Source organism: Hylobates moloch, unplaced genomic scaffold, assembly GCF_009828535.3.
Source record: "Hylobates moloch isolate HMO894 unplaced genomic scaffold, HMol_V3 SCAFFOLD_9, whole genome shotgun sequence".
In the NCBI taxonomy this organism is placed as follows: domain Eukaryota; kingdom Metazoa; phylum Chordata; class Mammalia; order Primates; family Hylobatidae; genus Hylobates; species Hylobates moloch.
The window spans coordinates 41,405,643-41,418,095 of NW_026652284.1; the positions used below are offsets into that span (position 1 = coordinate 41,405,643).

Below are 12,453 nucleotides of genomic sequence, written 5' to 3' on the forward strand. Positions count from 1 at the left end.
CACCTTGCTCCATGACCACAGACAGCCACTCCGGCGTACTAGTCATGGGTGGAGCTGGGCATGCTTCTCTGCATTAGATGGATGGCTTCACGTCACAGTCCAGCTTCCTGAAGAGAAACAAGGAGTTATGGCTGATTCATGATGACAATGGCTGTCTTTTCTCAACTTCTCTAAATGGCACATAGGAAGGGACCTTGTAATCCGAGGTAGTGAAGACTGAATGATCCTTTAAGAGGACAGGCTGGAACCAATTTTCTCATCATTGAATAGTCACTGAGTCAATTAGCTTCAGTAATGAGCAAGTGAAGTGACTGTGAAGAAGAGTTTGTTCTTTTGGTGATGGTCAAATGAGGGGGAATAGAAGGAGAAGAGTTTTCCAGTTGCCAGAAATTGTCAGGAATATGTGAAGCATTGCATGTGGAACACAGGGAAGCAAAGAGTGGGTATGTTTTTTAGCCACAGGTGTTGCCAGAACATTAGAAGGTGCCAAGCAGTGATTTGGTAATGGCAGGTTAATGCTGGGACAGATCCGGCAGACATGCTGTGAAGAAAAAAATTAAGGAAACTTGGTAAAATTAAATCAAGGACATGAAACAAAGAGGGTATCCTAACACATGATGAGTAGTAATTTGTGAAACTTTGTTTTTGAGCAGAGCAGTTACTGGAATCACGGTCTCTCGCAATGGATCTTCAGTCTTCACAACATCCCAAGGTCAGTGTTCCTCCCTGAAAGGCGGCTTAACCGAAATCCTAGAATGTCTTGAGTTCTTTATTATTTAGCTCGTGGTCAAGGACTGCACTTGCATGTGCTGCCTCCACATAAAGTAAACTTAGAGCAGCTCCTTTGTGGTACATTACATAGAGTTTCATGGTAATTTGCCAAAAATAATAATGAAACATCTTTCTGTTGCTGATGAGGTTTCCCAGAGTTGAGGGTAGAGGACAGAAACAGCCTCCTTTCCACACCCTTGCTGGGTCAGGCCCTTCCCGCCTGCCATAAGAGGTGCCCTGTCCACTTGTTGGGGTTGGCTGTGAGTAGCAAGTGCTGTATCAGAAGTTGGTGTGTGCCTGTCAGCATGTGGAGATGCAGATTTGCTCTTACGGTTTGCAGTTTTGTCATTCAGTGTATATTTCTTTGGGATATTTGATTTAGCTCAAAATCAAATTCATATATTATTTAATATGCTTATACATTATCAAAATTATAAAAACCCTTGCAGTGTGTCATTGATATGACTTAACAGCTATAAAGCAGAAAGCATCCCTTACTATATACACCATTGTTCTCTCCCTGGTAGTCTGCATTATATATTATTTATTAAAGTATGTCTTGGCCTTGTCATGTTGAGAGCACTGTGTTGGCATTCCAGAAGATGCAGAGATGAAAGGGTAGTATCTTTGCTTCCTGCATCCATGAGAAAATAACTCGTTCTGACAAAGTTTGTAACTTTTTAAAGTAAGGCTACTCGTTCATTAGTCTTTATCATAGGAAATTATATTTTTTTCATTCATTAAGACAAGGTGCTATCCAATTAAACACTTTCAGGAAAATCAGAATTACTACTCTCAGATTCTGTTATAATTGTTTATGATCTGTAGCATTTCATTCTGTTCTTTTTCAAATACTGTCTTGGATTGTATATAAAAAAATTTTCCTCAAAGCATGGAAGTGATTCTACACAGTAGACCGAAAGGAAGTTCACGTGCAGTTCCCAAACTGGGCCACATCAGGGTCACAGAGGCACTTCTCTGATAGAAGGAAGCAATCTGTATTTTGCCAGGATTTCTACCTGTGGAGTTTGCCAAAATTTATAGCCTCAGACAAAATGCTTTATCTTTAAGCAAAACCTGTGTTCTTAGCAGGATTTGTCTGGGATGGCTTGTTAAATCGTTCAGCTCAGTTGTACTTGTATGACCTTGTTAACCATGAATTTGATGAGTGTTGTGGCTTCAAACCACTGAGGCTTATTAAGCGTTATGTCACTCCTTGTGGATTTTCCCAATAGAGGAGAGAGAGGGTTTTTTTTGTGTGTTTTTTTGTTTGTTTGTTTTTTATTTTTGAGACAGTCTTGCTCCGTCGCCCAGGCTGGAGGGCAATGGCGCGATCTTGGCTCACTGCAACCTCCGCCTCCTGGGTTCAAGCGATTCTCCCGCCTGAGCCTCCCGAGTAGCTGGGATCACAGGCAACCACCATCGTGCCTGGCTAGTTTTTGTATATTTGTAGAGACGGGGTTTTACCATGTTGGCCAGGTTGGTCTTGAACTCCTGACCTCAGGTGATCCGCCTGCCTCAGCCTCCCAGCGTGCTGGGATTACAGGCATGAGCCACCGTGCTGGCTGAGAGAGTTTAAAAATAAAGTCAAAAGCTTTTGTTTTTTCTGTTTGTTTCTTCTCATATTTAGATTTTCATAATTCATATTACTGATTTATATGTATCCTGATGGTCACCCCAAAGTTACATATCTTATTCTAGTATACAGTATGTTTAGGTATGTGGGCATGCACAGAACCCACCACTTATGAGCTTAGCTTTTACTGCAGTCTTTAACATGATTACCTCTAGTACAGGGGATCTTTGATTTCAAGAAAAACACCTTTTTTTTTTGTTTTATTATCTTCTTTTTCCATTTTTTTGGTTCCCTGACTGAGAAATGAACCCAAGCTGCTGCAGTGAGAGCACCAAATCCTAACCACTAGACATCAGGGAGAGAAAAACATCTTTATATAACTGACTGGTTTATGGTTTTTTTTTGTAGGATGTCCCAAATTAACCATCTTAAATCGATTTTGTGGTGAATGCTCAGAATTGCCTAAGAGAATCAAAAGCAAGTTTGGGAAGACTATCAGATCTAATTATACTGCTCAGGGGAAAGTTCAAGTGATACTATGTTTATTCTTCTGTTTTCATTTTCAAATTAATGCTGAAGAGTGTCTTATTGAGGCTCATGTTTATAAATTAGGAATTCTGTGTGTTGGGGTTGCAAAAATTGCGTTGAATTATTAAGTTATACTGTGCAGAAGAAATTATTTAAAGAAATTATTCCGACATCATGTTGTGTAAGTTAGAAAATAGATTGTTACATATCTCAAATATAGGATGTTCGAAGCACATTAGAGCCTTGTAATTTGTGAGTCTTGGGTTTTTTTTTAATTATTATTATACTTTAAGTTTTAGGGTACATGTGCACAATGTGCAGGTTTGTTACATATGTATACATGTGCCATGTTGGTGTGCTGCACCCATTAACTCTTCATTTAACATTAGGTATATCTCCTAATGCTATCCCTCCCCCCTCCCTCCGCCCCACAACAGGCCCCTGTGTGTGATGTTCCCCTTCCTGTGTCCATGTGTTCTCATTGTTCAATTCCCACCTATGAGTGAGAACATGCGGTGTTTGGTTTTTTGTCCTTGCGATAGTTTGCTGAGAAGGATGGTTTCCAGCTTCATCCATGTCCCTACAAAGCACATGAACTCATCCTTTTTTATGGCTGCATAGTATTCCATGGTGTATATGTGCCACCTTTTCTTAATCCAGTCTGTCATTGATGGACATTTGGGTTGGTTCCAAGTCTTTGCTATTGTGAATAGTGCCGCAATAAACATACGTGTGCATGTGTCTTTATAGAAGCATGATTTATAATCCTTTGGGTGTATACCCAGTAATGGGATGGCTGGGTCAAATGGTATTTCTAGTTCTAGATCCCTGAGGAATCGCCACACTGACTTCCACAATGGTTGAACTAGTTTACAGTCCCATCAACAGTGTAAAAGTGTTCCTGTTTCTCCACATCCTCTCCAGCACCTGTTGTTTCCTGACTTTTTAATGATGGCCATTCTAACTGGTGTGAGATGGTATCTCATTGTGGTTTTGATTTGCATTTCTCTGATGGCCAGTGATGATGAGCATTTTTTCATGTGTCTGTTGGCTGCATAAATGTCTTCTTTTGAGAAGTGTCTGTTCATATCCTTTGCCCACTTTTTGATGGGGTTGTTTGTTTTTTTCTTGTAAATTTGTTTGAGTTCATTGTAGATTCTGGATATTAGCCCTTTGTCAGATGAGTAAGTTGCAAAAATTTTCTCCCATTCTGTAGGTTGCCTGTTCACTCTGATGGTAGTTTCTTTTGCTGTGCAGAAGCTCTTTAGTTTAATTAGATCCCATTTGTCAATTTTGGCTTTTGTTGCCATCGCTTTTGGTGTTTCAGACATGAAGTCTTTGCCCATGCGTATGTCCTGAATGGTATTGCTTAGGTTTTCTTCTAGGGTTTTTATGGATTTAGGTCTAACATGTAAGTCTTTAATCCATCTTGAATTAATTTTTGTATAAGGTGTAAGGAAGGGATCCAGTTTCAGCTTTCTACATATGGCTAGCCAGTTTTCCCAGCACCATTTATTAAATAGGGAATCCTTTCCCCATTGCTTGTTTTTGTCAGGTTTGTCAAAGATCAGATGGTTGTAGATGTGTGGTATTTCTGAGGGCTCTGTTCTGCTTCATTGGTCTATATCTCTGTTTTGGTACCAGTACCATGCTGTTTTGGTTACTGTAGCCTTGTAGTATAGATTGAAGTCAGGTAGCCTGATGCCTCCATCTTTGTTCTTTTGGCTTAGGATTGATGTGGTGATGCGGGCTCTTTTTTTGGTTCCATATGAACTTTAAAGTAGTTTTTTCCAATTCTGTGAAGAAAGTCATTGGCAGCTTGATGGGGATGGCATTGAATCTATAAATTACCTTGGGCAGTATGGCCATTTTCACGATATTGATTCTTCCTACCCATGAGCGTGGAATGTTCTTCCATTTGTTTGTATCCTCTTTTATTTCATTGAGCAGTGGTTTGTAGTTCTCCTTGAAAAGGTCCTTCACATCCATTGTAAGTTGGATTCCTAGGTATTTTATTCTCTCTGAAGCAATTATGAATGGGAGTTCACTCATGATTTGGCTCTCTGTTTATCTGTTATTGGTGTATAAGAATGCTTGTGATTTTGCATATTGATTTTGTATCCTGAGACTTTGCTGAAGTTGCTTATCAGCTTAAGGAGATTTCGGGCTGAGACAATGGGGTTTTCTAGATATACAATCATGTCATTTGCAAACAGGGACAATTTGACTTCCTCTTTTCCTAATTGAATGCCCATTATTTCCTTCTCCTGCCTAATTGCCCTGGCCAGAACTTCCAACACTATGTTGAATAGGAGTGGTGAGAGAGGGCATCCCTGTCTTCTGCCAGTTTTCAAAGGGAATGCTTCCAGTTTTTGTCCATTCAGTATGATATTGGCTGTGGGTTTGTCATAGATAGCTCTTATTATTTTGAGATACGTCCCATCAATACCTAATTTATTGAGAGTTTTTAGCATGAAGGGTTGTTGAATTTTGTCAAAGGCCTTTTCTGCATCTATTGAGATAATCATGTGGTTTTTGTCTTTGGTTCTGTTTATATGCTGGATTATGTTTATTGATTTTCATGTGTTGAACCAGCCTTGCATCCCAGGGATGAAGCCCACTTGATCATGGTGGATAAGCTTTTTAATGTGTTGCTGGATTCAGTTTGCCAGTATTTTATTGAGGATTTTTACATCAGTATTCATCAAGGATATTGGTCTAAAATTCTCTTTTTTTGTTGTGTCTCTGCCAGGCTTTGGTATCAGGATGATGCTGGCCTCGTAAAATGTGTTAGGGAGGATTCCCTCTTTTTCCATTGATTGGAATAGTTTCAGAAGGAATGGTACCAGCTCCTCCTTGTACCTCTGGTAGAATTCAGCTGTGAATCCATCTGGTCCTGGACTTTTTTTGGTTGGTAAGCTATTAATTATTGCCTCAATTTCAGAGCCTGTTATTAGAATCTCTGAACCCTATTCAGAGATTCAACTTCTTCCTTGTTTAATCTTGGGAGGGTGTATGTGCCGAGGAATTTATCCATTTCTTCTAGATTTTCTAGTTTATTTGCATAGAGGTGTTTATAGTATTCTCTGATGGTAGTTTGTATTTCTGTGGGATCGGTGGTGATATCCCCTTTGTTATTTTTTATTGCATCTGTTTGATTCTTCTCTCTTTTCTTCTTTATTAGTCTTGCTAGTGGTCTATCAATTTTGTTGATCTTTTCAAGAAACCAGCTCCTGGATTCATTGATTTTTTTGAAGGGTTTTTTGTGTCTCTATTTCCTTCAGTTCTGCTCTGATCTTAGTTATTTCTTGCCTTCTGCTAGCTTTTGAATGTGTTTGCTCTTGCTTCTCTAGTTCTTTTAATTGTGATGTTAGGGTGTCAATTTTGGATCTTTCCTGCTTTCTCTTGTGGGCATTTAGTGCTCTAAATTTCCCTCTACACACTGCTTTGAATGTGTCCCAGAGATTCTGGTATGTTGTGTGTTTGTTCTCATTGGTTTCAAAGAACATCTTTATTTCTGCCTTCATTTTGTTATGTACCCAGTAGTCACTCAGGAGCAGGTTGTTCAGTTTCCATGTAGTTGAGTGGTTTTGAGTGAGTTTGTTAATCCTGAGTTCTAGTTTGATTGCACTGTGGTCTGAGAGACAGTTTGTTATGATTTCTGTTGTTTTACATTTGCTGAGGAGTGCTTTACTTCCAACTATGTGGTCAATTTTGGAATAGGTATGGTGTGGTGCTGAAAAGAATGTATATTCTGTTGATTTGGGGTGGAGAGTTCTGTAGATATCTATTAGGTCCACTTGGTGCAGAGCTGAGTTCAATTCCTGGATATCCTTGTTAATTTTCTGTGTTGTTGATCTGTCTAATGTTGACAGTGGGGTGTTAAAGTCTCCCATTATTGTGTGGGCATTTAAGTCTCTTTGTAGGTCACTAAGGACTTGCTTTATGAAACTGGATGCTCCTGTATTGGGTGAATATATATTTAGGATAGTTAGTTCTTCTGTTTGAATTGATCCCTTTACCATTATGTAATGACCTTCTTTGTCTCTTTGATCTTTGTTGGTTTAAAGTCTGTTTTATCAGAGACTAGGATTGCAACCCCTGCCTTTTTTTGTTTTCCATTTGCTTGGTAGATCTTCCTCCATCCCTTTATTTTGAGCCTATGTGTGTCTCTGCACGTGAGATGGATTTCCTGAATACAGCACACTGATGGGTCTTGACTCTTTATCCAATTTGCCAGTCTGTGTCTTTTAATTGGAGCATTTCGCCCATTTACATTTAAGGGTAATATTGTTATGTGTGAATTTGATCCTGTCATTATGATGTTCGCTGGTTATTTTGCTCGTTAGTTGATGCAGTTTCTTCCTAGCGTCGATGGTCTTTACAATTTGGCATGTTTTTGCAGTGGCTGGTACCGGTTGTTCCTTTCCATGTTTAGTGCTTCCTTCAGGAGCTCTTTTAGGGCAGGCCTGGTGGTGACAAAATCTCTCAGCATTTGCTTGTCTGTAAAGGATTTTATTTCTCCTTCACTTATGAAGCTTAGTTTGGCTGGGTATGAAATTCTGAGTTGAAAATTCTTTTCTTTAAGAATGTTGAATATTGGCCCCCACTCTCTTCTGGCTTGTAGAGTTTCTGCCAAGAGATCAGCTGTTAGTCTGATGGGCTTCCCTTTGTGGGTAACCCGACCTTTCTCTCTGGCCGCACTTAACATTTCTTATATGTCTTTCTTATATGTCTACTTCTCATCATTAGATTCCACCTTGAAGATGTTTTCTAAAGAATCAAAAACGCTACAAAGAAGTATATCATTTTCAAATATGGTGAGTTCATTTTACTAGTAATATGATAGAAATCCGTGTAGTAGTTTGTTTTATACACACACAGACAATAATACTTTATTTCTCCCAAAACAATTGAGTTTATTCCTGTGTAGTAAACCTACCAAATACCTTAGTTAGATTACTTCTAATTTCAATTTAAAATTTTTTTCAGGTTGCCACTTTCTCGTACTGTTGTGATTTCATTTTTAGCTTAAAATACTTGGAGAGCTACCCAGTAGAATTCTGCTGAATAAACCTTTCCTTTTTTTAGCTGTCAGACTAAATGTTATGTGCTACTTAATTTATGCATCTCTGAGTTGGTGGGATATCTAATATGATAAAACCAATTCTTCTGAAAGAACACATCTTATTTTTAATGTAAATCATGCAAAAGATCTGGAAATTCTCTAAAGAATTTTGGAAGGTTTTCTTACCCACACAAGTCTGTAGTCCAGAGGGGGTATTTTCTTTCTTGAGGATCATCCCCAGCCTGCCCCCAACTGGAGATTTACTCCAGAGTGTGAGTGGGCTTCTTCCAGCCCAGGGCAGGACCCTGGAGAGTCCTCAGGCTAGGTCATAAATACCCTTGACATAGGTGGACCTTCCTTCCTGCATTTTGGAAAAAACTCTAAGCTGGAATTAGCCAGTTGAGAAAATCTGTGTAAATAGGAGGAGAGCCACCATAAAGACAATTTGAGCATTAATTTTTGGGAGAACTTATAAGATAGCTTTACTGTGTTAGAGACTTACTAATTATTATAGATTATTAATGTCAAATCATTTGTATTTCAGGCTTTATCATCTTGTTTACTTTTACCAGGAGATGCAACTGTCATAACTTCTTCATGGGATAATAATGTGTATGTATCTGTGCACCCTGCTCTGTGATTCCACGTGCAGAATAGCTGCCTCTGTGGACACGAGGTGTGAAAAGCCAGAAGCTTTCCCTGCCAGGACACAGTGCTATTTTCTAAAGGGAACAGATATTAGAGATGAGGACAGTATGGTTGGATTCGAATATGATTACTTGGATTGAATAATTTCTCCAGTTGGAGTCTGTTTTTCTCTAAGTTTTAAATTGAGGTGAAAACACAGATGAGCCAGACATGGAAATTTCTAATTTTAAATTCAAATTTTGAATATTTTGATTTAGTAATTTGAGAACAAGCAATTTGTAATTCTACTGAGCCGTAGTAAGTATAGAATGAAAAAACATAACGTTTCTTTAATATATGTTTAGGAGCCTTAAAATTAAGCCAGACTACTGTTTTAATACTTCTCATTATCTTTTAGCTATTTTTATTCCATAGCATTTGGAAGACGCCAGGACACATTAATGGGACATGATGATGCTGTTAGTAAGATCTGTTGGCATGACAACAGGCTATATTCTGCATCGTGGGACTCTACAGTGAAGGTTCATATATAATTAAAAAAATTTTTTTAACTTGGTATGCTATATGGCATATATATAATTTTTAGCTTAAAATGTACAGATATTATAAGCCACTCAACTACCTGTTGTTAATGTGTTCAGTCACTTCACTGTTTTTCACAAAGCATGTGAGTGTAAGCATATTGAATGTTATTGCCTGTGTTTAAAAAATATGTATAAAATATATCTTTAATATATATTTATAATTTATATTTAAAATATAATATCTGTTATATATTACATATATTTATATATTTTTATTTATATAATACATATTATATATATATTTTAAACACAGGCAATAACATTCCATATCCTTACGTATCACATACTTTGTGATATGTACATTCTTTTTTTTTTTTATTTTTTGTTTAAAAAAAAAAAACACTTCCTTTTTTTTTTTTTTTTAGAGACAGTGTCTTGCTCTGTTACCTAGACTGGGGCTAGAGTGCAGTGGTGGGAATTATAGCCACTTCTTAATATAATAAGAAGTTTATCATGTTTTCTGTACTGTATATTCCATTGTGGGGTGAATGGTCTAGCATTCATTCAATAGCAGAGTTAGAAAGAAATGTATAGTAGCAGCCCCTTTCATCTGCCGTGATCAGAAATATTAGTTGATTATAATTAATTAGAAAATGTCAAGTTAAAGTGAGGAATCATTAAAAGACACATTTTATTTAAACTTAAAATATCTGAATGCACATTCATTCACCATTCTTTCGATAGGAGTATGTTCGGTCTTTTCTTTGAAATCTTATATAAACCGCGCCAGCTTTCGTTATTTTCAGTTTCTATTTTGTGTTGGTGTAAAAGAAAGCAAGAACCTAAAATTGTTAGAATTCCTCTAGGAGTTTTTCAGAATTTTTCTTCCATTCTTTTAGATAAGTTTATTTGCCTGTAGCTATTTTTAGTTATTTTGGGGGTAACATCCTTTTTGGTCCTCTCAAAACATTAATAGTGTTCTCAAGACACTGTAACACTTCTACACTCATATTTCCTTAGCTCACATACTAAAGTCACATGATTACAGCAGCAAGTGCAGGTGATAGAAACACACAGGTACAAAGAAGGGACAGTAAGCAAGCACATGCTGGTGGGAAAAAGTGCAGGCATAGGGAGGAGGAGCTGGAGCACTGTGCAGCTTAACTTTATTGGCAAGTCTGTTAAATGGAAATTGAGCAGAGGAGTTTTTCTTGAATGCACTAGAAATGACTTTTTGTTAAATGTTTGAAAATACCTTCTGCAATGTATTCCATCGTAGGTGTGGTCTGGTGTTCCTGCAGAGATGCCAGGCACCAAAAGACACCATTTTGACTTGCTGGCTGAGCTGGAACATGATGTCAGTGTGAGTACCAGCAACAAACTGCAGAAAACTGACCTTAAAAGTCTAGGGGTTGGGCTGGAAGAAGGTTTTTGGTTTTGTTGATGTTGTTTTGCTTTATTTGGTTAATGGAAGATTATAGGCTAAATCTCAGTTCTTTTCTTTGTGTTGACTTTAGGTTTCCAAGTCTACTTTGTTTTGTTTTATTTTTTTCTCCAAGTTACTTCTTTGCACATTTTCCTGAGAATTAGCTACCATCCAACTAGAATTCCAAAATAGTAGTTTCTGAGAAAGACGTTGAATATTTGGTACCCTCAAACTCTTTGAGACAACAACATAGGGCCTATGATCCTTCATGTTTTCTGATCCAGAAGGTGGAAGGGAACCATCTGTCCAGGAAAGACTCATCCAACAGTGGGGGACAGTGAGCAGCTGTCTAGGATGGTCAAGTGCACTCAGTTCTCACTTGCTCAGTTTTCTCCGGGTCATGCTGCTGCATCTTATGCTGTAGTTGACAGTACTGCCTTTTCTCTAAGGTTGTGAACTGATGCCTAATTTCCATGGGCTTCAGATTAGCTGAGTTTGAGAAATATTTAGTATGTAATTCATGATGATACGCAAGTAGAGCCTCGAGAGATTCCCCCACTCCCACAAATCCCTCAAATAATCATGGACTGGCTGTGCTTCAGGCAGTTTGGCGGCTCACTATAATTTATTATTCATAGAGTTATCTTTCTGAGACTGTCAGTTTTAAGCTATTTTAAAACAGCATTACCTTTACTCTAGCAATACTTCATTTCTTCTTGTATTCACTAGCTTATAAAGAATTTAATTTCATTTTTAAAATGTTATTATTCAGTAGGATGATGCTGAAATACATCTGCATTAGCAACACCAGCACACTGCACAATAGTTTAATTTATATCATGATGACTACATATTTGAATCAGACTAGAGAAACATAGCTAATGACCATAAATCTAAATGGAATATGTATCAATGTGTTCTCTTCCTTAGGTAGATACAATCAGTTTAAATGCTGCAAGCACACTGTTAGTTTCCGGCACCAAAGAAGGCACAGTGAATATTTGGGACCTCACAACGGCCACCTTAATGCACCAGATTCCATGCCATTCAGGGATTGTATGTGACACTGCTTTTAGCCCAGGTAGATATTATCCTTTTTGAAACAGATAATACTAGGTAAATTGGAATTTCGAAATAAACAATATTGTTAATTTTGAAATAAACAATAAAATTTACAAAGAAAAACACTATTTGCTGATAAAAGAGGTTTTGCCAATAGCTAACACTGCTTTATGCCAGGATACAGTATACTTGTGGCATTTGTATCAGGTAGAAAAGCAGGACTGGGTATTTTTAATTCCTCAACTCATTAGAGAAATTAATTTAAGATAAAAATGAACTCATAATCAAAGGGTCATCTCATCCCTACATCTTGGAAAGAGCTGGAACCATTTCAAGGAGAGGAAGTCGTTGCTTAAGTACAACGATTTTGAAGAAAACGAATGTGGAGATTAGGCCACTGGACTCAGAAATAAAATCCAGAATAACGTAAACCACATCCTGAAGCTGTCACTCAATATCTGAGTCTCACCTTGTGTTGCAGATAGTCGCCATGTCCTCAGCACAGGAGCAGATGGCTGTCTTAATGTCATTGATGTGCAGACAGGAATGCTCATCTCCTCCATGACATCAGATGAGCCCCAGAGGTATAGTTTGTGAGTTACTGGGGGCGAAGACATTTACAGACACGTTCATGATCACTTCATTTGGGCTTACATTGGCCAGTTTAACATAGTCTTTCCTTCTTGATGAAGAAAGGACTATTTCTGAATCATTCTTGCAGATGCTTTGTCTGGGATGGAAATTCCGTTTTATCTGGAAGTCAGTCTGGTGAGCTGCTCGTTTGGGACCTCCTTGGAGCAAAAATCAGTGAGAGAATACAGGGCCACACAGGTAAGCAGCCACTGCAGTT

The 12,453-nt window shown here is 38.0% G+C and overlaps 1 protein-coding gene across 1 annotated transcript in view; it reads left to right on the forward strand.

Moving 5' to 3' along the window:
- Positions 1 to 12,453, forward strand: part of NSMAF (neutral sphingomyelinase activation associated factor) — an 82,655-nt gene that overhangs the window by 68,081 nt on the left and 2,121 nt on the right. The window contains 8 exon segments of the mRNA XM_058444655.1: positions 654 to 712; positions 7,628 to 7,695; positions 8,488 to 8,555; positions 8,989 to 9,112; positions 10,395 to 10,478; positions 11,472 to 11,622; positions 12,085 to 12,187; positions 12,325 to 12,434. Coding sequence (XP_058300638.1) covers positions 654 to 712; positions 7,628 to 7,695; positions 8,488 to 8,555; positions 8,989 to 9,112; positions 10,395 to 10,478; positions 11,472 to 11,622; positions 12,085 to 12,187; positions 12,325 to 12,434 — 767 coding nt within the window.